The sequence below is a fragment of the Haemorhous mexicanus genome, chromosome 19, assembly GCF_027477595.1.
Source record: "Haemorhous mexicanus isolate bHaeMex1 chromosome 19, bHaeMex1.pri, whole genome shotgun sequence".
Lineage (NCBI taxonomy): Eukaryota > Metazoa > Chordata > Aves > Passeriformes > Fringillidae > Haemorhous > Haemorhous mexicanus.
The window spans coordinates 3,387,496-3,412,126 of record NC_082359.1 but is presented as its reverse complement, the minus strand read 5'-3'; the positions used below and the strand labels follow the sequence as shown (position 1 = coordinate 3,412,126).

Genomic DNA, 24,631 nt, shown 5'->3' with positions numbered 1-24,631 from the left:
CAGGGAGACAAAAGTTGTTAACCAGCTTAAACAAGGACTGAAAGGTGGTTTTAAATTATGCCTAAGTCCTTCCTGTAGCAATTTCATAGCATTGATCACCCAGCAACTAAAAAGCCATCCTGAGCCACCTCTGTCTCTGCTGGGGACAATCTGAATACAGCAAGAAAGCCACTGTTGTACAAAACCTATTCCAAATTAAGTAGGTCCAAGAGGGTAGTAAAATTTAATAACAACAGATGCCATTAAAAAAACCTATACACGAAAAAAATTTTCAACAGAGACAAGTGGAACAGTAGGATGCATTTACACCAACCCTGAAATCAGCTCACCACACACTGTTTATGTGCAGGGGCCCTGGAGAGGTGCAGATTGCAGAGGGATTAGTAACACAGCAGGTTTCAAAAACAGATTGTTATGATGTTTGCAGGGAAAAAATAAGGGGCCCTGATTTCTGACAGGATGCTTTTGATAAAAGAGTCTCCCACGGGCTGGAGCTATTCTTAGTAGTCTACAAGGAGGCAAAGAGAAAAAGCAGTTGATCACCTGTTGCCATGTAAACCAAATTCAATTCATCATACAATTTCTGCAGAAGGGTTTCAGACGTGAAGGAACAGACCAGGAGGAATGCAGCTATGATCACATCCCTCTGCCATGCAAGTCTGGCACAGCATTTAATCCTTTTAGATTGGGCCTGCATAAGCAGCAGCACAGTCAACTGCTGTGTGAGGAGAACAATGTTCCCTGCCTCGGGGACGCCAGGAGCACAGGAAGTCCCTTAATTAGTCTCTCAGGCCACTGAGCTTTTAGAACAGACGCTTTGCCAATTAATTTTCCCTCATCTGCAGCAACTCTTGTTGTTAGGTTTTCTTTCAGTTTCCTTCACCCATCACAACCACCTGCTGTTTGCAGAGCAAAATCATCATTCTTTTTTCTTCTTCTTCTTTTTCTTCTTCACAGCTCCTGGCAGCACAGAGTTCTCTCTGTGATTGCTGTTCTGTCTCTCCTGCTGGCCATTTGCAGACACCAACTGAGGCAAATCTTTGCAGATCTGGTCACACTCTGCTGGGTCTATTATTTTCTCTTGATTATTATTCTCTCTCCTAATTTTCTTCTTCTTTTTTTTCTGGCTGGGCTCTACATAGCCCTGACTCTGATCCTGGCTGGAGCCCTGGGACAATGCAGGGAAAGAACTTTGCTTCAGAATATCTGCAGCTGACACGGCAGCCTCCTGGCACCTTTGCCACTCTTGGTCACTGTCTGTGTCACTGGAAAGGTAACAAGAGGGAAGGAACTTGTGGTGCACTTCTGCCTTGAATTCACCCAAAAGTTGGACAGCAGAGTAATCTGGGATGAGAACACACAATAAACACCCAATGGCTCTGGGGCTCCCACACCACACACCACAGTTTGCATTTAACTAGTCTGAAAGCCAATGTGTTCTTCACACACACTAGGAGGGGAAACAAAATCTCCCACAAACATTTCTCATTCCCCAGCACTAAAAAAGAAACAAAATTCTCGTCTAGTCAAATATAGGAGTCATAAATACACACTTCTCAAGCTCTTCAGCTTCCTATTCCCTTGTGGGAGTCCCAGCTGCCTCTGAAATGTGGGATGCAACAGCAGCTGAGGAGCAGAGCAGCTGCCAGCACCTCACCTGGAGCTAACTGGCCTCCTCCTCCTCGCTGCAGGGCAAGGCTCCGGCTCCCCACAGTCGCCAGGGACAGAGGAAGAGAAGAGGCGAAAACCTAAGTGTGGAAAAAGGGGTTTTAGACAGAATATAAAACAGAGGTGGAAGCAATCAACTGCTGTTTCCCTGGAAGAGTCAGTGCTTTTCTGTATTTCCACAGTGCTTGACAGCAATTATTTGGGAGGACTTGGGGCACAGAGGTCAGAGCTGCAGCGTAACAGCCCTCACGGACAGCACCAGAAATTCCTTCAGTGCAAATGTTTATTAGTCACTTGGAGGTACAGCTGGTGATGGACAGGATCCATCCCACCTGTCAGCAGTCAACAGTCAGGAAACAGCCACAATGGCTGAGACTGGAACTCACCATCATCTTCAGAGTCAGACTGTGCCAGTGAAGTCTGTGATGGTCCTGATGAGTCCTTCAAAACAGTGATGAAACTAAACAGAAAACTCCAGTCAGATCTCAGACAGGTCTGTGCAAACTGAGCTACAGTTGGGTATTTCTGGGAGGCAAGACTAGGGGGAGATGTTGCATAGGTCCTTTTCTGTTAGTGAGGCTGCCTCAGCTCCCTGTTTCCAGAGCAGACCAGGCCTTCTCTCTTCAGCAGTGCAAGCCACAAGAACAGTTTAAAACCAGCATTTCTAAAGCCAGCTCTGAACAGCAGGAATTCAGTTCTCCAGGGCCATACTTGCACAATAGTGGCAGCCCAGTACAAGGCATTCTGCCAGCACAGCCCTGAATCAGGTACTGGTGTAGGTTGTAAGAACAAATCAAAGATTCTCCTGCCAGCCTTTATAGGATGGGAGTCTCTTTTCTCCCCACAAGATGTTCACCACAGAGGCAAACAGAGACAAGCAGTGCTGCACAGAGAGTTCTGACCAGATGGGCACAGCACATCAAACAGAATATTGGACACTTGTATTTAGGCATGAAGGAGACAAGATGTTGAATTTCCTGGGTTTAGCACACAAACACACCAGTGTAACTGACCCACAGAACACAGGTTTCAAGCCTTGCATACCTGTCTAGCATGGTTCCCAGTTTCTTTGCAACATGTGCTCTGAACTCTGGAGTCGTCTGGAGCTCATTGTCACCCTCCTGGTGGCCGATTGCCTCACGCCCGTTTGAAATAAGAACAAGGATTATCTCTTTTGAGGCCAATAACATCTGGCCCTCTCACCCAAATCCTTAAAAACATACTACTCTGTTCAGATTTAAGCATCATTTCAGATTATGGTTGGACTAACTCCCCAACCAGAAACTTCCCCTTTCAGTATGAAGTATCACAAGGTACAAAGTAGACCCAGCATAAATATTACACATTATTTTTTTCTTCAGGGAAACATTAAGTCTGAAACCAGAAGCAAAAATACCTCAGGCTTGGCTGATCTTTAGGCTGCAACCGATCCTTTCTAAAGGCCCCTGAAAAGAAAGTAGCAAAGGCTCATTTAGAGACCTGCGGCCAGGAACTCTCTAACCCCCGTCAGGCACATGTTAGAGCATAAAGAATAATGCCTGCAAGACAGCCCTGGCCCACCTGCGGGGGAGAACAGCTATGAGGGGAAAGGGGAACTTCCATGGGGCCAGGACTGCAGGGAGGGGGCTCTGGGCCCGGCTGGAGGCCGGACATGGCCTCGGGAGGGCCGGGCAGAGCTCCCTTCACTTCTGACACCGACGCCGCGGCACGGAGGAGTCCCCGCGGGTCAGGAGGAGCTGCGGAGGGGCCGGACCGGAGCGGTGGGGCGAGGAACAGAGGCGAAGGCACGCCGCAGCGGGGGAGCAGAGCCCAGCCTGTCCGCCGTCTCTCACCGCTGCGCGGCTCCGCCCGCGCCGCCGCCAGCGCGGTGCAGTCCCAGGCAGCCTCCCGGAAGCGCGCGGCCGCTTCCCCGCCGCTGTCCGAGTCCGAGCCGGTGTCGCTGTCCGGGCCCGAGCGGCCCCTGGGCGCCGCCATCTTGCAAGCGCGGGACACGCCGGGCGCTGTGGTCCGGCCGCGGCGCATGCCGGGAGCTGTAGTCCGGCCGCATAGCACGCCGGGAGCTGTAGTCCGACACGGCTCCCATAACCGATTTTCACAGACCCATCCTTGTTTTAATCAGCTTCTGGAGGACGCGGTTCGTGTCCTTGGGGCCCTGTTAACCTTCTTACTACACTGACATGAAAATTTTTGCTAGAATGTAGAAGCTGTGCCCAACCCTGCTGCTTTGCTGACAGGCTGAAAACAAGAGAGCTGCTTTGGTGGAGATTTTCACCGCTCTGCAGGTAGAACTGCTTTGTGTGTTCCTCATGCCATCAGCACTGTCACGTTATGTGCTACATTTTCATCTCAACTTGAAATTTTCTAGTATGATACAACAACACGTTTGGCGATTCCAGGTGGGCTTCTGGATAACCGTTTTGCTGTGGGCTTTGCCAAGTCTACGTGCTGCTGAAAGCAGCAGGAAGACTCTATATAAATGTTTTTATCCTGCTGGACACTTCCTGGCTTGCACCTTCCAACCCTCCCTCTAGAGCTGTGCAGTCTCAGGCTGCTTGGCAGCAGACAGGCCACTGACAATATCCTTGAGCTCTTTCTTGATTAGCTTCCCTTTGTTTCTTCACTATTCACTCAAAAAACTCACGTTTTTTAGTCGAAGACCTTGGGTTTAAGATTCACCCATTCTCCACTGTGTAAAAAACCAAGAAATTTTGGGCTGTCTTGTACCTTGGAGTCCTCAGAGCTGGAAGTGCTTTCCCAGGCAGTCACTCCTCTCCCTCGCTTTGGTCCCTCTGTTACTTTGGTTTCTCATAACTGCATAAATTCCTTTATCAAGCTCTAAATACCTTTATCAAACTCTAAATACCTTTATCAAGCTCTCTCTTTCCATCCTGGAGTTTCTCAGCTCATATTCTTTCCATCCTGAATCTGTTTCTCAGCTCAGATCCTTAGCCCTCTACACTCGTAAGTCAACAATTTGTTTCCCTCAAACTTCCTTCCTTCCCTTTCTGTCCTTCCTTCCTTTTCCGTTCTTCCTTTTCTGTTCTCCCTTCCTGCTGGGGCCGAGCATTCGGTACGAACTTCTCGCAGTCCTCGGAGGCCGCCGTTTGGACGCGGCCCGCACCGCTCCCAGCCGGCAGAGCCGGGGTCGCGGCGGGGCCGAGCAGCCCGGCCCGTTCGTCCCGGAGGAGCCCGAGGTATCGAGCGCCCGTGGGGCCCGGGCTGAGGAGGGGCCGCGGCGGGCGGGTGTCGCTGCCCGCGACTCCCCGGCCCGGTTGGCGGAGCCGCCGCGCTCGGTGGGGCGGGGGCCGGGCCCTTCCGCCGGCCGCGCTTCCGGGCGGTCAGGTGACGGGGCCCGGCGGAGCGGCGGCTCGGCTCGGGCGCTGCGGGGAGCCCGGACCCGCCGGTGAGCAGGGCCGGGCCGGGCGGGGCGGGGGGCGGTGGGGGGAGCCGGGGCTGGGCTGCGGCTCCGAGGCCGAGCCGGGCCGGAGCCGCCTGCGCCCGCTCCAACCGAGCGGGGCGGGGACGCCGCGGGCCCCCCTCGCCCGGTGCTCCGGAGCGCGGCCGCGGTGCCCCCGGCGGGCCCGGCGCGGGTCCCCCGAGCTCCGGCCCGCGGCCCGGCGCTGCCGGCCGGGTTTGCCCCCGGAGGCGCCGTGCCGGGGCCGCAGGTGCCCGGTGAGCGCTGTGCGGGGCCGGAGCCGCTGCCAGCGGCGATAGATGGCTCGGGCTCGGGCTGGGGCTGTGTCGCGAGGTGTCAGCTGCTGGTGCATGACATTGGTTGCATTTTGAGAATTGCTCATATAGTAATTCTCGCTTCTTCTTAAATCACGTCTGTTGTATGTAGTAACTGTTGTATTTGATATTTTTACGTTTTGCTGCTAACCTGGGTTAGCCAGGCACGTCTGTCTCACACGGCACTGCAAACCAGGAAAACGCTGGGCAGGGCAGCATTACCCAACTGGTTATATTCCTTTTTTTTTTTTTTTTTCCCTTTGGACTTTGTGAGGTAAGAGGATAAAATCTTTGTTGAAAGATTTTTCTTGGAGTCTATATTAAACCTTTATAGAACGGATAAAAAAAGCAATTCCTTCAATCGCCACAAGGTTTTTACTGTTTGCATTTACGAGGGACACGGACTCCTCGGTGTTCCTTGAGCTGGGCCCTTGCCCTGGCAGCCCTGACTGTAACACAGATGTGCATTGCAGAATCCCAGGTCATGAAACCAGGCCAGGCAAGGCTGGAAGGCAAATGGCTGCTTTTGCAAGAGCAAGTCAGCACAGGAATTCATATTTTGAGACCACTTTGTGGTGATATCAAGAAACAGGTGCCCAATGCTGTACAGGTTACAGGAAGTGGAAAGATGAACTTGAGAAGTGTTTCCAAGGAGTTAAAATGTAACATGTTTGGGGGACAGAGAAGAGTAAAAAGGTAGTGAGAGATAAATATGTATTTAATGATTAACAACAGGACAGTCATGTGTTTGTTAAAAATATCTAAAACGACTGTCAAGAAGTCAGTGTACTTTCTTCTAGACACTGTCAGCAGTTTTCAGCTAAGATTACCTGGTTGTACTTGAAGCCCAGGCAATTGTAATATGTTAAGTATCAAGATTGTTATTAAACTTAGGAGTGGGCATATTTATATAAACTCTCAGTAGTAGTTTTAGATTTAAATTGATTTTCTAATGTGAATATTCCTTTTGTAAATACTTTTAAGTGTCAGAAAATGAGACTATTACCTTAGGGATAAGAAAAATACACTGGCAAATCTTCTTTTTGATTGAAACTGTGAAAGGTTCAGGAACTAAATCAGAACTTGTTTCATAAACAATCTAGATTTGGATTATTTAAATTTCAGTAATCTTAGCTAAAATAAAATTCATTAGGAAAGAAATATGGAAAAGGGTCTTTCCTGTGGAATTGACATCCTACAGTGCTGCTCTTTTTATTTCACTGTTATGGCAAAGAGGAACAAACTTTGGGTTTTGTTAATAAACTAACCAGACTTCTATATCCTCACCAGAACTTTTTCTCATTGTTCATGGAAAAAATTAAATACTTGAGACATCCTAATGGCATGCTGTGAACATGTATTCCAGGACTGTTTTGTATAGGTGAAATTAGCTTCTAATTTATACTCCCTCTTTGCCTTTCCCAGGTTGAATTAATGTTCACCTGCTGTTTCCAGCAGATTTTTTTTGTCTACCTTAACTTATGGTGAAAACTCCTCCAGCCTGTCCTGAAGTGTTTTTCCTGTGTTTTGAGGGCTGGGCAGTGTACTTTGGCAAAGGCAGTCATTGGCTGAGTTCAGAAGTGTGATCTTTGACAGTAGCCACTCAGCTCCTGCTTTCCTAGTGAGCAGTAGATTTACAGATGAAGTTTTTAAAATATTAGAGGAAAATTTCTTTTTTACTGGCTGTTAGTGAGATCTTTACCCAGCACATGGACATTCCCAGGCCCCTGCACTTACTCCTGTCGTGGACCTCCTGTGCTCTTGGCTGTCATCCAGCTCCTTTTGGAGTTCCACCCTCTCAGGTACCTCCACTTCCATGTCTTCATGCTCCACCAGGTTTCTGTATTTATTTAGGAAGCCTACTTGCAAATGAGTTCCTTGTTTCTTAGCTGTTCATCTGCTGCCACTCTTGCTTCTTGGATGTAGTGAAGGCCAGTCATTTTTCAGAACAACCTGTTGGGATATAACAGAGAGATTGTGGTTTGAAGGAAATAAACAGCTAATCTAGATGGCTTTTATGAAACAAAGATACTGTTTTCCTGTAAATATGTAGAAATCAGAGAAGTAAGAAATAGAAAAGGCAAGATCTCTGAATGCCTGCAGTTAGGTATCAGCTATTTTTATATCCTTTCCCTGGTTTTATTTGTTGCTCATCATGCCTCCAGGGTTGATTTGGAGGCCTGATCTGGAGGACAAGTTTGTAGCAAACCTTGACTGGCATCCCTGAATTGTGTTTACTTAACCCCAGAGGTCATGTTCCCAGTGAACTCACAGTCTTCCTCCCAAACTCTAAAGCAAATTGAGAATGGGGTTGGTTTGGCCTGTTGTGATAGTTGTTGATTTTTTTAGTTTGTGATTTGCTTATTGCTTATTGTGATTTGCTTGTTTGTTGAGCTTTTTTTCCTCTAGAGAGTTTTGTGTCAGAGTTTAAGAAGTTTGAGTGACTGTTCAGTCTGGAGCTCATTCTGCACTCAGGACAAGTTCCATTTGCAGTTGAATTTGTACTGTAGCATTCAGAGTACACTCACAATATATGATAATCAAATGTAAATTTAGCCACCGGAAGCTGTTCCACATTTGCTTCTTTGTATATGAGCAGATGTACAGAGCCCAGCAGCAGCTGTTACAGACCAATTATGTTAACCTGGGTTATTCCAGGGACAAAATCAAATGTTTGAGAAGGCTTTTATTATTTTTACTGTTGCCTTTTGCTATGGTTTTGATATTTTAAATTGGTTATGTCCTACCAGGTCACTGCGCCCCATCAGCCAATGAACAAATACTTAGGAGAGGATCCCCAGGAGAGATTAAGGAATGACCTGTTCTAGGAAAGGAGATTCAGTGCCTGTTGCATTATGTCATTTTAATCTTTCTTCTGTCTCAGCCATCTTTATTCCATATCATTACTGATATTTCTCTGGATTTCTTTGTCATCCTTCTTCATAACATTTTATTTATTTGTTCTAGTTAGTAAAACTGAGGGGTTTTTTCAGTAAGTTTTTGTGGAGATACAGATTTTATCTTTTTGACAAGCCTTCAGATTCATTGTGTTAATATACAGAATTTAATTTGGAAAACGAAACTTTTTTTTCCACATTGATATTAGGGACTCAGAATGTATTTCTTTGCCTCTTGCACACTTCCTTTCCTCCTGTTATTTGTCAAGATGTTTGTTTGACCATTCTGTAAAGGGATGCAGTATTTCTTACAGTGTGTTGAACTCCTTGGTTTTAAGGAGGTTTTCTCAACTTTTATATTAATATATAAAGGTCCAAGTTGATAAGTTTTCACTTGAACTACTGAGCAAGACAGGCTGAAGATTCTGGTTGTAAGGATGTGTGAAAAATCCAAGTGTCTTTGGCATACAGTTTGTAGGTTGGCAGCATTTCCATCTGCCTTGCTCTAACATGGATTTTAATTTTGTACAAGGAACTGAGTGTAAATGGAGTCATGGTGTGAAATGCTCAGAGTCAGCACTACTGAAAGCAGCGTATGTTGAAGTGCAGCATCTGTGAATACAAACCTGCCCTTCTGGGACACTGTGCAAAATGATGTAACGGAGTGAAAAAGCTCTGCAGAGAGAGATTTCACCTGCTGTAACTGAGTCTTTGCTGCAATACTTCACAAGGCCCGGGTGTGATGCTTTCCTGACTTGCAGTGGGATTGTATTGTAGGCAAAAAGCTGTTGGCAATAACAGCTGGAGATCCTGAGGCTTTGGTTTGCTGCCCTGCACCTGAGCTGCAGCTCTGCTACAAAGAGGCAACACTGAGGAAAGCCTTTAGTGCTTGGGGGGTAAGTTGGAAAAGAAATTACCTTCTGAAAAATTCAGGTGCTTCACTGTTTGTACACTTGCAAAAAGTTCAGAAAATCTGAATCACCTGTTTGTTTCTCACAGCTTTATCTAAGTGTTCCTGTTCCTGCAGCTTCAACATGATGTTAGCGTTTCATGAAAAGCATAGTGAAACATTTTAAACATTTGTATTTTAGTGAATTAATTTCTGTAGCCACTGAAACTCTCTTAGTTCTTGGATTACAAATCTTGTACTGGTAAAAGTATTTCTAGAAGTACAAATGCCTTGTGCTGAGTCTCAAATTTTTAGGTACTGTGGAATTTACATATCAAGGAATTGCACTATAGAGGTTGTTGCTACTGAAAATAAATGCTGTTCTTTGGTCAATATGATTATGTTAATGAGAGGTGCAAGCATGGAAGTAAAATTCAAGCACATTGAGTAAAATTTTTGATACTTCTGCATTACTACCTTACTATTAGATTGGAAATGTTTAATAGTTTGAAAATACTAGGAATGTTTGATAGTCATTTCAACACTGCTGTGATAGCACCTATATACTGCTCAGGAGAGAATTCAAGTTCTAAGCTACCTTTGCTTGCCATTATTGTCATTAATATTCCAAACTAATGAACATTGAACTTAAAACTCTGCATTGTCAGTCTGTTCAAACTGTGAATTACTTCATGAATAAATTCTGCTTCTGACTGCGCTCTCTGTTATAAGTTGTGTTGAACTTTGGAAGAGCAGGTATGATTAAGGGAGCTCACTCTCCTTACAGCAAATGGCATTTATGACAAAATACAGGAGGGTTGTTTTGTCTGTGGGTGCTCATCAGTGACAGTAAAATACAGGTCACACATCAGCCAGGTCACACTCTGGGACTGTAAAGTAGCTTAGTCTCTAAAAAAAGATCCCTCTTGGCTACATTAAACTAAAACCATCAACAACAGGACTCAAGAGCTTCTCAGATAAGTCACTACCAGTTTGGAATGGGGCCAGGATGCAATGTTCATGATGCCAAAAATTGTTTAGGTTTGATTGGTTTTCTTCCCTTTCTCACAGCTAGGATTCCAAGAGGAGAATTTTCTTGACCTTGTTTGGGCAGTCCTTGAGGATGGCAAGCAAAGGACCCACGGCTTCTGCATCAGCAAAGAGCTCCAGTACTGGAGGGACCAGTGGCAGCAGCAGCAGTAATGGTTCTGGGGACAACACTAACCAGGACAACACTTTTGAATGCAACATCTGTTTAGACACTGCCAAGGATGCAGTTATCAGCTTGTGTGGGCACCTCTTTTGGTAGGTGCTGCAGCCCCACACACCAGCCAGAACTCCATCTGTCTGATCCCATAAAAACCTGGGATGTTTGTCATTCTAGAGGAGGGGCTGTGGGTTTGGTTTAGGAGAGCTTGGGTTTGCTCCTCAGCTGTTTTTCTTTGCTTGTATTCCAGGGAATGGCTTTCCTGTGTCTTAAGCTGCCTGTACTGCTGGATTATTGTGTAAAAGCAAACAAGCAGCCCCACACAGACAGTTCAGTGCCCATTGATACTGTTTGCTTATGTGTGTTCTTTTATTTGTGCTGTCTGGCCTAGCACAGAAATGTTCTTTACACCTAAATTCCTTTCTGACCTCTGCCTACCTAAACCTGGATATGCATCTGGGTTCTGTAGGCCAAATTGTAGTTTCTCCTCCAGACTTGCTCTTTTTTCCTTTGAAACCATTAAATATATATATATATATATATAGGCAATAAGCTTTTACACATGGGCAATTTCTCTTTGCACTTGTGTTAGGAACTTTTTAGTTCTTTAATTTGACTTGGAAATAATGTACAGCACAGATATATGTGCAGAATTTCTGATGTGGGTAACTTGGTTTGAATATACCCTTTCTTGAATGTGAAGAAGTTAAGGATTGACATGGACAAATGTGTGGGGGTTGGAGTTTATTTTACACAGTGGGCTAAATCTTTAATAAAAAGAAGCCTGAAAGTGTTTTTCTCCTGTCTAAATATACATAACATCTGAAAATACAGGATTTATTTGGGGAGATGGAAAATCACTGGCTTAGGGAGTGTTAAGATAAAATAACATTAAATTATTAATTATTAAATTAATGCACAAAAGGATTTGGAGTAATGGAACCTTAAAAGTACCAGGTGTCTTGTCTGAATGGTGTTATTGAGACCATTTTGAAGGCAGATGGCTGTTTAGCACTTTTATCTTGTAGCTTGTTTGACTTTTTTAATTTGCCATAGCAATTTAATCTGTTTAATGGGAATTTCTCTGCCCTGAGCAATTGAGTCTGATCTCAATAGCTGACCATGCTCTGAGCATCAGGTTGGACTCGAGGGTACCTGAGCTACCATCCAGCCTTAGTTATTCCATGATTCTGTGAATGTGGCTGAAGTTCCAGCTCAATTTCTAAGATCCTAAAGTCTCATTAGTGACATCTTGCTCATGTGCATCTTGGCTCTGGGATAGCTTTTCATGGTATCAGAAGAGAAAATCTGTACAATGAACCCTAAGATGAATGCAGCCTCTGTCTGGGCCTTTGGTATGGATGAGGACCCAGGAGTGGGAGATGCACAGAACCACATTAGGAATTTAGATTGTGTAACCTGAAAGAAAACCAGTGGAGATCAGTCTTGGGCTGTGTTTGCAAAAATGATTTTAATGGGAGGCTGCAGAACTGGCCCAGCTGGATTCCAGGATTCTGTTGTCACCAAGCTGCACCATCCCTGTACGCTGCACATTTGTCATATAGAGTTCAGTAACTAATTCTATTTTCCTCTCTTTTTCTGCTCTGTGAACAAATTGTCCTGGGAATGCTCACAGTTGGCCTTGTTTACACCAGGTAAGACAGGTTTTCTTTTACTTTGTCTTTCATCAGTTGCTCAATAAAGCCCTTGGTTCTCTGGAGTATCCCCCTCTTTTCAAATGTGCTTTTCTCTCCAGGGCAGTCACAACCTGCTCGTGCAGCTCAATGTGCAACAGCTTGCAATCTGCTCTTTGAGCAACAAGAAAACTTAGATTCTGTTCCACTTACCTCCACTTCTGAGTTTCTTAAGCCCTGCATAATTGCAGTTTTGGTACAATTACTGTTGGAGCTTGCAGGGTTTAGTTTGCAGGTTTAAGTGCTGAGTGTACTTCTCTTTGCATACAGAGTGTTTTACATTGTGCTACCATTATAGAGAAGGTGGATGGCAGGAAGGCTGTCTGTGCTAGCCCTTGCCTTTGCAGGACTGCTCATACTCCTTATTTCTCCTTTTACTCCAGTGCAGATCTGAATGTGTGCACATCAGCAAGTTGTTCCCACCAGAACAACAGCCAAAGTGCCAACTCCACTTTGGGGAGTACTTGGCACTTACTAAAATGTTTTGCTCCAGAACTTTGGGAGAAACTGCTAAAGTCTTTCTGCCTGGCTGCAAATGAGGTTTGCATAGTTACTTTTGTGGTATTTTAGTAGTTTTCTTATAATTTCCTTTCTTTTAGTGGCTAGAGACCAGGCCAAACAGACAAGTGTGTCCTGTATGCAAAGCAGGAATCAGTCGAGATAAAGTTATTCCTCTCTATGGAAGAGGTAGCACTGGGCAACAGGACCCCAGGTAAGAAACCTAAATGCAGCTATTTTCATTTGAAAATTAAAGATGAAACTTTAGTTAAGGGTCTTAAGATTAAGCTGTTAAAGGGCTGGATTCTCAGTTTTAAATACTTTGTCAAAAAACATAGATCTTTCTGCCACATATTTCTGGCTTTTTCAGGGCCTGGGTTTGCACACATTTCTTGTTCTACTGGCAATTCATTTTAATTTGAATCAAGTGTTAATTATCAGTTACAAGTGGCAGGTTGCAGTGATTATTATCTGACCAGAGAAGCTTATATTAAATGTTCATGTCCTCAGTTTTTAGCCTTTGCAATGGGTGTTTGTTATTCAGAAGTGCAGCGTTAGGTGCTGCTGAAGGTCCAAAGCTGCTGTTGGCTCTCTCACACTGCTCCAGCTCTGCTGGATGGCCCCAGGACAATGTCTTTTATGGTGGTTCTGATTATTAGCCAGTCTATTGCAGATACTGTTGTCACATGTCCTTGCACTTGAGCTAATTTCACAACTTCCTGCAGAGAGAAAACTCCACCACGACCCCAAGGACAGAGGCCTGAACCAGAGAACAGAGGGGTGAGTGATCAAACAAGCCTGAGTGGTTTAGTTTTTATTGATAGTGGTATTTGTTCATCCTGGAGGATGTAATGTGTGTGAGAGAACGTGCATGAGGATCCTGCAGCTTACACACCCGGCTCTTCCCCAGCTGCTTGTTCATGAATCATGGTTAGCTGTGGTGTGGCAGAGCTCTGTTCCTGTGGTGCCTTGAGCATCACAAAGAACTTGGGATGCCCCACTTGGATCATGCTTCATGAACACAGCCCAGTGTGCTGTCACTGGAAAAGCTTTTCATACTTGATTGTTCTCCACATTTAAATACAAGGAGCACTTTGCTTTGAAAATTCTTTGTGCAAGTGTATTTCTGTCAAAACTTACCTGTCATTAATTAATCTATGTATTAATTTAGATTTTTGACACTGACAGCTGCTTCTCTCCTTTCAATGGATGTTACTGTACCATGGCATTACAAGCAAGAGAAAGTCAATATCTGTTGGATACATGATTTGAAGAGGGATCTGTGGTTTTGTTGAGGAAATTACATAGGGTGAATGTAAACAGAAGCTGGCACAGATGGAGCAGACGTGGGAGGAGGCAGTAGGACAGACCACAGTGTTCTTCAGCATGATGGCAGCAGGCATGACCTGATGAAACAGTGGCACATTTCCATGTAACTCAGCCTGGGGTCCTTGGAGAGGATTGTCTCTCATGCTTCAAGCAAACAATTCTGCAGGGTGTGATTAAGGTGCATTTCTGTATTGAATGTATTGGGAGCTCAGCTGTTCTCTTTCACTGGGGCATTGCTGCCTTATTAAATCAGCTCCTGTACCTTACTTGAACCTTTCAACTGATGCTGTAAATCAGAGGGATGGGGTATGAAGGCAGTGGTTCTGTTCTCTTCAGATCCTGTACCTGCCACAGAGAGCTTTGCTGTCCCTGAGAGTTAGTGGCAAAATGCTTGAGAAGAGTATGGTCAAAAGACCAACTCCTCAAATCAAGGCTCAAGCAAGAAACTTTTGGCTTTTATTATATGAGTAAAATCAGCTGTCCTCCCATTGTTGGTGGTGATAAACCAGAGGGTCTTTCAGAACTGGTATCACTGTTTTAATCCTGAGGTGAGAGGACAGACAGCTGGATTACAGAACTGTGGGCTCTCCACAGTGTTAGGCATGACCCAAGCCCCTAGATTCACACACAGTCAGTTCTCAAACAGCACACTGCTTCTGCAGAGCAGGATTCATCTCAATTCAGAACACTTATCTTTTGACTTGATGTGGTATTTTAGTCTGGATCCCACAGGGTCAGTGTTATTGCATTGTAACTTCTTTTTTTCCTCCTTTCCTTATGTCTTCCATTCCTGCCCCAGGTCATTTTGCTGCCTTAATTTGAGTCCCTGTGGTAAATTTTTTGTGGTTTTCCTATGCATCCCACGGTCAACTTATCATTTCACTGAGTATTTAACTGATGCACATGTATCACAAAAATCAATTTAGGTTATTTTCTTAAGTACTTTTCCTATATGGCTAACTGCTGTTAACACACGATACATTGTTAAGACATTCTAAATAGAATTATTTCTGCTGGTTTTGATACATTGGCAGATACCTTCTATTTTAAGTTGAGAAAGGTTACAGTTGAGAAACACTGTCCTAATTTGTGGCCCTCAAGCAAGAACTGCAGTTGCTAGTTTTCATTTTCTCAAACCTTTGGTTGCTTGGTGAATTTGCTGCTGTCTGGAACATTTTAAACCCAGGAGAGCTAAGGGGATATCTACAAAAGTGTGTCAGACTGAAAGCTGCCAGACAGCTCGGCCCTCCTTTAGCTGTGGGAAAGCCAGTGAGAGGGAATGTCTGCACTTCCACAAAATACTCTGAAATAGGCTCTAAGTGATTGGTACCTGTTTTGTCTTCTGTTCTTTGTTCTCTGCAGGGATTCCAGGGCTTTGGGTTTGGTGATGGTGGCTTCCAGATGTCCTTTGGAATTGGGGCTTTTCCCTTTGGTATATTTGCAACAGCCTTCAACATAAACGACGGGCGACCTCCTCCAGGTACCTCGGGTCCTTCTCCTGTCCCATACAGACAGACAGACATTTTACAAACATTTAATAACCTGCTAAATGGCAAAATATTCTGAACAGTAAGCAGTGTTGTCAATTCAATTGAACCACAAAACGAGGGCAAAAACACTCTGTAGAGAAGGGGTCTGTGGCTGGTATGTTTTGTACACAGACTCATAAAAGAAGCAAGTTTGTCACTTCCATATAATTTGCTGAAAGCCCTCCCAGGAGACCAATGACTGCAGAGGAACAGTGGCACTGGAGACTATTCTCCTCTAATTCAGATGTCTCCTCTGGTACACCAGCAGACTTCTGAAAAATGAGACAAATTGGACTAGACTTTCTAATAATAATAAAAAGGAGTCACTGGGGGTGTATGAAGGAGACCCAGATTTTAAAAACAGCAGGAAAGGACCATTTCCTGAAAGATGAGAAGGAAAAATTTAAACTGGTGCTCTGTACCACAAAATTATGAATGCAGAGATTGTTCATTTTTCAGAAATTTTTCTCTGAGACAGTCATCTGTATTCTACAAGAAGTAACTCTCCAGTGAAATTTCTTCACAGTTTTGATTAACAAAAACCAGTTGGATTACTCCAAGGGGTGACCTTGCTCTCTAACAATGAAGTAATCCCTAGAGAACCTCCTCCCCATCTTCACTGTAGACAAAGTGAATCTGTTTTGAACAAGAACACCTACTGCCCAGGGCTTTCTGAACTTACTTTGTGAAAGGTTATACCTGGCAAATCTTCCACCATGTCACATGGCACAGGAATTATGAGGAACAAACTCAATCTTCACATCACACCACCGTTGCCATGGTCCTGTGCTGTCCTTGGGTCACATTATCTTCCCTATAAACTATAGTTCAGTGTCCCCTGAAAATCTCCTGGGAGTGGGACTGAACTAAGGAGTCCTGCTTCAAGATACTTGTCTTCCTTCTGATCTGCCCATGCAGCCAGCCAGGCTGAGGGTAGGAAGTAGCAACTTTCTCACCAAGCAGATTCTTTGCATATTTCTCAATGTATGAATATTCTATATTCAGAATATACACAATCTCAGAGAAAAGGAAGGAGCTGAACTGTTGTTTGTTTTTTTTACTTCCTGTTTTCCAGCTGTTCCAGGGACTCCTCAATATGTGGATGAGCAGTTCCTTTCCCGCCTCTTCCTGTTTGTGGCACTGGTGATAATGTTCTGGCTGTTGATTGCATAAGTCTTTTCCATTATTCTATATATTCATGACCAACAAGGCCACTGAAACAGTTACAAACTGCATCCCCATCCCATTTTAAACCTCTTGGTGTCTGGTTCCGTAGCTAACTATGGGCTTCAGGAATTGGTGGTACCACAGCACAATGAGGAATCTCACATTTTGCACCAGAGTTGGTAATTAAAACATTGGTTTCAAAGTGTATTTCAGCTCAGATATCTTGTACAATGGGTTCCTGCCACAAACTGTGGGCCTAGCGTTGAGCTGCACTCCGAAAGGGAGTGCTGCTTTGAAATCCTGTGCCAATCAGTGACACCAGGTCTGTGGGATACACAGTCATCCCTAACAGACTGGGCAGGTAAGGAAACTTCTCCAGTGTGACCAGTATCTCCTGCTTTGCAACCATGAAGGATCTGCCAGAGCTGCAGATGTTATTTCATGTCTCCATCAACATCTGGCCTTCTCCAGGAAACCATCTGCAGCACTGCTGGGACTCTGGGGCACAGCAGGCAGAGCCAGCTCTGGAGACTGGTTCCAGTTTCTTTTCCGTCTGTTATTTCCCGGTGTGATGGAAAACCCTTCCTGATGCTTCTGATGGCTGTTAGAAGAAGGGATACAAATTTATGCTGCAATTTTTTAAAGCCTGAGTATGCTGGAGCCAGCCACTGGAAGATTCTCTGGCTGTGGAGCCAGGTGGGGCTGCTGGACCCAGCCCAGTTCCTCACTGACAAACAGTGTTGTCTTCCCCAGCTCTGTGCAGCACCTGGGCTGCACTCGTGGATAATCCCCCACAACCTCGTCACTGTAGCGACATTTATCTTTCTCAAGGCTTTGAGACTTTCTGCACGAGGTCATGTACTCCAGTTAAAATCCTATTACAGACCTGAGATCAGCTTGTTTGGGGAGAGGAACAAAAGGCCTCTTTACGTGAGTTTTGAGGTAAAACTTGTCATACTGTAAAATTACACAGGAAGAGGCCTAAGATCCTGCCTTTGCCAGCACATGCTCAGTAGGGAACATTTGGAAGACTTTCTCTCTGCAGGTGCACACAGACCTTCTCCTGTGCCACAGCAGAACAGCTCCAGAGTCTCTGCAGCTAAAATCTACCAAAGATTTTAATTTGAAGTGCTGGAGGAGACCACGACCACTAATGTGCTGAGGGGATATTTCAGAAGGTGAGCAATCTGCAGTCACTTTGGAATCCTGTTGGGTAGTCAGCTTTAAAGAGTACTCCTGATGTATTTGTGTAGATTCCTTTGAAACAGGTATGAGAAATTCCCTAGCAAGATGAACAGTTCATATTTCTCTGACTAGGCAATTCCTTTTTTTTTTCTCTTATTGTTTTAGATTTTTTTGATTCCGGTCGCTTGTAGTCGTAATGATTTCCTGCAAGATGAATGTTGTGACTTCCCTGGCAGTAGGCAGAAAAACTGAAAAGCAAATCAATTAATAGAAACTTTGTTTCAATAGCTTGGGATTTTTTTAGCGTATGGCAGAGTTTCCTGGGCAGGACACCTTTAATTAATTGTAATAGAAGTTTATTTATGTAATTATTAACTGTTTCCTTTTAGTGACAAGACAAAGTATGACTGAAGTTTAACTTGCCTACCTCCAAAATTCCATCTGGCAAGTAGAATGTTGCAAAGCTTCTGCAGTGTTTTGTCACGTCAGATTTATACCTGACTCGGTGATAATCTGACAGAATATATTGCTCAACTATTTATAGCTGAGGTGGTGCTTCAGCTGTTGCTGTGCGACACTTCTGAGTAGCTGAACTTTGGCATAGGGTTCTTCTCAAGTGTGTAACTTGGTAACTGGGGCCCTTCCCAGGAGGACAGGCTGTTTTGTTTGGTTGTCCTACAATGTCGCAGCTTTGGGTTCCTCTCCTGCGCAGTCAGCACCACCTGCTGATGGGAAGGGAAGGTTCGTGTGACAGTAAGAAGGGATGGATTCCTTCTCCTTTCGTGCGGAGAAACTCGATGCTGAGAGGTTATGCAGGGAGGAGAATGGTAGCCCTTTGAAGCCTTTATTCCATAAAGAGGATAGAGAAGTGACTGCAATAGATTCAAGAGGTACTGAAATATATTTAATTAATACATTTTAAAAACCAGAAGTTTAACGGATCAGGGGTGGGGATTTCCATCTAGGAGTGAGAGAGATAATTGATTTGGAGAAGGTTGCAGAAGCATGACTGAGAGCTCTTATTTTCTGGCAGTTCAAGGATGAAATAGTCTAAAAGTGTTAACGCTTGGTTCCCCCTTTCCCTGGTGTGCTTTTGTATGTACCCCTTCCCGTAACCCGACCGCACCCGGCCCGGACGGCTCGGTTAGTGCGTGACCGTTCCTCCTCACTAATTTTCACTGTTGTGAAAGTGATTTAGAATTAAAAAATGGTTTTACATTGAGCGGAGTGCGCCGCCGTTCCTTTGCGCTGCCTCGGGGCCGGGAGCGGGAGCGGCGGGGCCGCGCCCGGGGCCGCCGCACGTGCGGGGCGGGGCTGCGGGCGGGGGGCGCCGCCATTGGCCGCCGGCGCGGAAAGGGCGGGGCGAGCGCGGCGGAGCAGCGCGGGGATTGGCCGGTGCGCGGGGCGGGCGACGCCGATTGGCCCGGGGCGGGGGCGGGACGGGCGGTGGCGAGAGGCGGGCCCAGGTGCGGCGGCAGCCGCTGGCGTCGGGCGGGTGCGGGCGGCCGGCGCGGGATGGAGGCGCTGCCAGGTGAGCTCGGGCCGGGCCGGCCGCGCCTCCGCGGGAGGAGCCGCCCTCCGCCACCGCGGGGCGGGCGCGCGTACGCGAGGCCGCGGCTCTCGCCGTTATGCGGCCGCTGCTGCATCGGCGGTGTCGCGGGGCGGCCCCTGCGGGGCTCGACGGGGCCGCTGCCTCCTGAGCCCGCGCCCCGGCCGGACGTCAGCCCGTGGCTGGGGAGCATTCTGGGGCCTGCCCGCGGCTCCCTCCAGAGGGTGGCACAGCCGGCTCGCGGCCACACGCGCGGCCCGGGGGCTCCAGGCGGGTGCAGTGAGATCCGCGGGCCGGCCATGGGAGATGCGGCGCGTCCCGCCCCGCGGCGGCCGCGGGCGGCACCGGGTCCTGCAGCGCAGGTGCCCGCGGGGCCTGCCGGTGCCACTCACCCCGTCCCTGTTGTCCCGCTCGAGATCCCGCGGTGCCCCCGGGGTTCGGCCGCTGCCCGCCGGGGCCACGGCGGCTGCTCCTCGCTGGCCGTCTCTGACAAATTCCTCCCGGCCTGGGGAACTCGACAGACCTGTTACATGGATTATGTCCCTTTGCGTTTCCTTCGCACTGTTTCCTGCTCTGTTTTGTTCATTTCCGTCGTTTCTCCTGCATACTGAAGCAATTTCTGTTGGATTGAGGACTGTTCGTTTCCGTTTGTGAGCTAATCAGCCTTGCTGGGTACACTTAACAGATGCAGCACTACAGCTGAGAGTAGCTGTAGTTTCTTTCTTCTTCATGGACTTCCGAAGCTGATGGGTCAGATTCTGTTGGATGGTCCAGGAGTAATTTGTTGCTTGTAGACAGCTGTGGTGTAGTCATTGATTTTTAAATGTCTTTAACAGGATCCACAGACAGTTTTGACACGTGTGTGTTGTGCTGGTGACACTGAATGGGAGGGGATGGAGCTGCAGAATGTTTGGTTTGCAGGTAGTTTTGGCCTGCAGCTATTTCAGAAGCTCAGCTGACTTCCAGGGCTTGCCCTGCTTCGAGAGGAGAGCATTGGCTGCCTGTGCATGAAGGCACAGGCACAGGGAGCTTTGCCTTTTATTCCCAGTGTGCTGAAAAAGCCATTTCTTTTATAGGACAACACAGGCAGGGTCAGGTTTTTCCAAGGATCTCCCAACCTTTACTCTGCTGTGCAGATGTGAGCTCAGGTGGAGTTCCTGGTGTTCTGGATTAGCAGGAGGGCAGAGGGGCAGGTGATCCAGGTGTGGAACTGATGCACACTTGGGAATTGAAGTAGCAACCTACACCACTTGTCACATTTGAAGGAACCCTTTGAGCCTTACATCTTTATAGAGACCTTTCTGGGTACTGCTGATAGTGGTGCATGTAGCTGAGCAGCAAATGGTTTTTTCCCTGAAAAAACTATTCATGTAAAAAGTGGAAGATCTTTACCTTGGTTAATTTTAAACATTGTCATTGACCTACACGGTGGGGTAAAGGTGCATGGAAGGTTGATGGCTTCTGTTTTGTGTAGCTTCAAGGAACTCAGCAGTGGTATGAACTTGCCAAAGCAACTTGCCTAACCAAGTTGTACCACTCTTTGGAACAGGGAAGTCCGTGGTTTGTGGTTTTCCTTGTCTAAGTGCAACTTTTCCTTTAATGCAGCCTTGCTGCAAGCAACTGTTGGTGGCAACAACCAGGAAGAAACAGATTTGGGATCTGCTCAGCTCTGTGACACATTTCTTGTGCCATCCTCTGCTGAACTAAGATTCTTGACTCTTTAATATGCCTGCACTGCCCTTGGGATTTTGGATAGCATTTATCTGTGTGCCAAATGTTCTTTGTGCACAAGCTTTCATTCTGTTTTCCTAGCTTGCTTGCATCTAAGTAACCAGCTCTTTCTGGGGCTTTCTGGCAGTTCTAGTAAAATCTATTATAGCTCTATTATAACTGCTATAAGTATTTTCTGAAAGGGCAACTGGCCAGTAGCATCACTCCCCCTTCCTCAGTCTGACGGTAGCCTGGTGTTGGCTGTACAGTCTCTATGGGATTATTCATTCAAGAGTGTAATTCCTTCCTGGTAGTCTAGTTGTTCTCTGCTGAATGAAGTTTGCCTTTCCTTTCTTTCAGTTCTGGGAAATCCAGTTAATTATACAAATGAGAGCAAACGTTATGTGCTGAGTCAGTGCTGTGGGGGAAGCAGCAGTGTGGCTTCCTGGCCGAGCAAGGTTCTCTGTTGGAATTGTTGTACTAAACCAGTGTTGCCTTCCTGAAATCTCTGCTCTGACAGAGCTGTAACTGAACTGTTTCATATGAAAAGTCGTATTTTTTTCTTGTGCAGAATGTGAAGAAGCAGATGTCACATCTGACAAAAAAAACCAATACAAGATATCAGAGTTTGATTTGGGAGTTGCCACTCTGGGGTTATAGACTGCCTGCAGCTTTCCATGTGGGAAGGCTTTCCTGTCAGTTCCTTAAGGTGGTTCTTTCTGAAGGATGTACCAATCTTTGTTTTCTCTGCTGTAAACTGATTGCTGTTTGTCCCCTTATTGCTGTGTGCAGGTGAAGAAGTCTGGAGATGTCTGGGATGTGGGGACAGCATTGCTGCTGGGCAGCGCCTCCACAAGACTGTCAATGAGGCTTGGCACATCTCCTGTTTCCGGTAGGTAAAGCTCCAGCCTTTAAACCTCCTTGTGTTGTTCCACTGGCTGGGACCTGGTGGTGAGGTCCCAGCATGAGCTGGGAGCTCCTGCAGTGGTCTCTGTGCCTGACCTGTTCCCAGCTCCTTTGTGGCCATACCTCAGGGACAACATCCAGTCCCCAGAGCAGCTGACACTGCCTGGCAGCGCGGCTGTGCTGACGCAGACGGGGCACAGATAAAGTGCAAATAAAAGCTCTGATTTACTGCTGGTGGCAGAAGCCATGGGTTACATGTTTGTCTTCTGCAGCATTCCAAAGTAGTGCCCAGGCAATTTGCACAGCATGTTGCTTTTTCCATGTGTGGTAGGTGCAAGGGTGTTATCAGGGTGCTGATAGAGATCTTGCCTTTTGCTTTCTCTCCTTTCCAGACTCTTAAGACAGACAAACTTATGAAATCTGTTAGATAATGTTGCTGTCAGCAAGGACAAAAAGGGATCTCTGCCGTGGTGGTAGGAGTAATGCCTCTTTTTGGTGTTCCATGAATACTCAGTCCAGTTTTCATGCTCCAGAATCACATTTCTGAAGGGGTCTGTCTGTATTTTTGAGAGAGGTTCAGTACCTGCAGCTTCTACTAGCTACTATGTTGGCTTGAATATGGGGAGGTTAATGTGTTGGATACTGTTGAAGAAAGTGTGGCTTTGGAGGAATGTTTTCTGTGCCAAAATAAGCATCTATTGTCCTTGTTTAAAGAACAGAAGGAAAAAAAAAAAAAAAAAACAACAAAATGCCCCAATTTTGTTGAAGTGAGGATTGTGGTTATTGGTATATTTAAAAAAAATAAAGCATCTCATGCTGCCAAAGCAGTGCAGGCTCAGTTGAGTTGGGAAATGCTGTTTTAGTGACACATTAATAATCACAATAACATTTTGATTTCATTACAAATCCCGGTATTTTGGATTTCTGTTTGGTTTAATGTTCATGTTTAGCCATAATGAAGCAGCTTTTCTTAATCCTGGTTTTCTCTTTTCCCTGAAGGATGAGTATCGTGCTGAGCTTCCCTAGATTGTGCCAGTAGCCAAACCCCAAGCTGTGTGTGCTGGGAAGTCTGTCCCTCTTGCCATTGAATATATTTCTCTTGTGGGTCTTAATTTGCAAATGTCTTGGTGCTTCTTGCTGTTGGGGCTGTTGGTGAGGAGCAGCTGAGCAGGAGGCAAATCCTGCCTTTGGGACACTTCACAGAGGATTTGTTTTCATAGCTTATATTGTATAATGGAGGTTTGGTTGTTGCTTTTGGGCTGGTTTGTTTTATACAAGTGATGACACCAACTTTTTTCTGAGCTGTGTAGTCACTTTCTGCATTTGCTGATGCACTTCTTGTGCTCTGCCTTTGCTGAGCTCCAGCACCCAGCGAGGCTGCTGTGCTCAGTGAACAGTTGGAACCTGCAGCAAAGGAAGCTGCCCTCCCCTTTTTCCTAGTTCCAGGGTAGGACTGTACATGAAAACAAGTTTCCAGTTTGCACTGTTCTTCCTTTTCTTCTGCTGTCCCTAAGCCATGCTGAGCAGCAGTCTTGTGCCTGATATCCCAAAGCCAAACTTTAAAAAGCCTCTAAGGGTAGGAGGCTTTGGCAGCTGTGGGAGCTGTGAGTTCCGGCAGCTCTTGTGGAGTGTTTTTTACAGTCTTCCTGTGGATTAGTTGACTCCCTGGCCTGGCACATAATTTCTCTAATGCTGATTGGCACTGCTCCAGGCTCGTTAGCTCTGTTTATTCTTGGTCAGGCTTGGGCTGGCAGGAGCTGACGTACATGAGCGTCTCTGAGGATTGAAGTTTTTGTCACTTCCCTCCTTCCTCAAACTGCATCTACAGGAGCTTTTGTCTCTGAAACCTGCATTTTCTCTGCTGTGGCTTGAGGGAAGAGCAAATCCCTGTTTGTAGATCTTGGATATTTTAGACTGTTCTCTGGCCAGCTGGTTCCTTAGGCTTGAATCTGATGGGCTGGATCTGGCTGAGGAAGTTTCTTAGATGTTTCTGTCACAGTGTCTGTTGTGAATTAACTCTGAATGTGCTTTTGTGCCTCTGAGTTCTGTTGAGACAGCACACACTTTCAAAGGTCACTGCTTTGCACAGTTTGACTGGATTTGGAAATTGCATTGCACAGAACTTCAAACATTACACCAAGAAAGGGAAAGACAGAAGGGAAAAGGTGTCTTTTTGTCTTTTTCCTAGGTCTGGATCATTTGTACCTCAGGGGACTATTGGAAGAGCTTTTTTTTTTTTTTTTTTTTTTTTTGACCAAGAGCTTGCTGGTTTTATTGTTTTCAGTCAAACTTTTTTCCATATTGCAAAATAGAAGGTAATGCCTTGAATACTTTTGAATATATCTATAAATATACTTTTGAATAAAGTATTATTACTAGTGTTTATTTTTGGTGGTTTGTGTTGTTTTTCTGCAATTAATGTCAAATGAAATTAAAGACAAACCCCACTTTCTGTAGGGATATTGTATATTTGGAGTAGGATGGAATGAGAAGACCCAGACACAGCTGTATGGCTTTATCTTAAGGACATGGTATTTGTTAAAAATCCAGTTTTGATTATTTGAAAACCACAAATTCAGATCAAGCCTGTAGACTACATCCAGGTGGAAAATGGATGCATAGGAAGAAAATAATTGGAAATGTTGGCAGGAATTCCTACTGTAGTAGGGTGCTT

General features: G+C 45.8%; 3 protein-coding genes and 1 long non-coding RNA gene across 12 annotated transcripts in view; 2 read left to right on the top strand and 2 right to left on the bottom strand.

Moving 5' to 3' along the window:
- Positions 1–195: 195 nt before the first annotated feature.
- On the bottom strand, positions 196–4,044 carry C19H12orf43 (chromosome 19 C12orf43 homolog). Its single transcript, XM_059863112.1, has 6 exons — positions 3,501–4,044; positions 3,066–3,113; positions 2,713–2,812; positions 2,055–2,128; positions 1,658–1,748; positions 196–1,265 (listed from the first exon to the last, which is right to left on the bottom strand). The coding sequence occupies exons 1-6, from the start codon at positions 3,688–3,690 to the stop codon at positions 920–922; spliced, it is 849 nt and encodes a 282-aa protein (XP_059719095.1). The 5' UTR covers positions 3,691–4,044; the 3' UTR covers positions 196–919.
- Positions 4,045–4,723: 679 nt separating this feature from the next.
- Positions 4,724–19,014, top strand: RNF185 (ring finger protein 185). 8 transcript variants are annotated; one of them, XM_059863117.1, is made up of 8 exons: positions 4,724–4,862; positions 8,827–9,190; positions 10,255–10,488; positions 12,027–12,045; positions 12,684–12,796; positions 13,308–13,362; positions 15,274–15,391; positions 16,516–19,014. In XM_059863117.1, the coding sequence occupies exons 3-8, from the start codon at positions 10,307–10,309 to the stop codon at positions 16,611–16,613; spliced, it is 585 nt and encodes a 194-aa protein (XP_059719100.1). In that variant the 5' UTR covers positions 4,724–4,862; positions 8,827–9,190; positions 10,255–10,306; the 3' UTR covers positions 16,614–19,014. The 8 variants fall into 8 exon arrangements, with proteins under 8 accessions (XP_059719100.1, XP_059719101.1, XP_059719106.1 ...); XM_059863118.1 differs by having other exon boundaries at positions 4,725–4,862; positions 9,072–9,190; XM_059863123.1 differs by having other exon boundaries at positions 4,731–4,862; positions 9,072–9,190; positions 10,259–10,488.
- Positions 5,754–15,371, bottom strand: LOC132336046 (uncharacterized). Its single transcript, XR_009488796.1, has 2 exons — positions 15,242–15,371; positions 5,754–7,350 (listed from the first exon to the last, which is right to left on the bottom strand). It is a non-coding gene; the product is annotated as an uncharacterized LOC132336046 (long non-coding RNA).
- LIMK2 (LIM domain kinase 2) overlaps positions 17,650–24,631 on the top strand; it is a 32,768-nt gene continuing 25,786 nt past the window's right edge. Inside the window, exons 1-2 of one of the 2 annotated variants that reach the window (XM_059863110.1) lie at positions 17,650–17,785; positions 21,844–21,943. Coding sequence is in view for 1 of the 2 variants with exons in the window: in XM_059863108.1 (XP_059719091.1) it covers positions 19,308–19,323; positions 21,844–21,943 (116 nt within the window). In the remaining variant the exon portion in view is untranslated. Of the gene's footprint in view, positions 17,786–19,248; positions 19,324–21,843; positions 21,944–24,631 lie in introns of those variants that run through there. The other variant, XM_059863108.1, reaches the window with a different exon arrangement.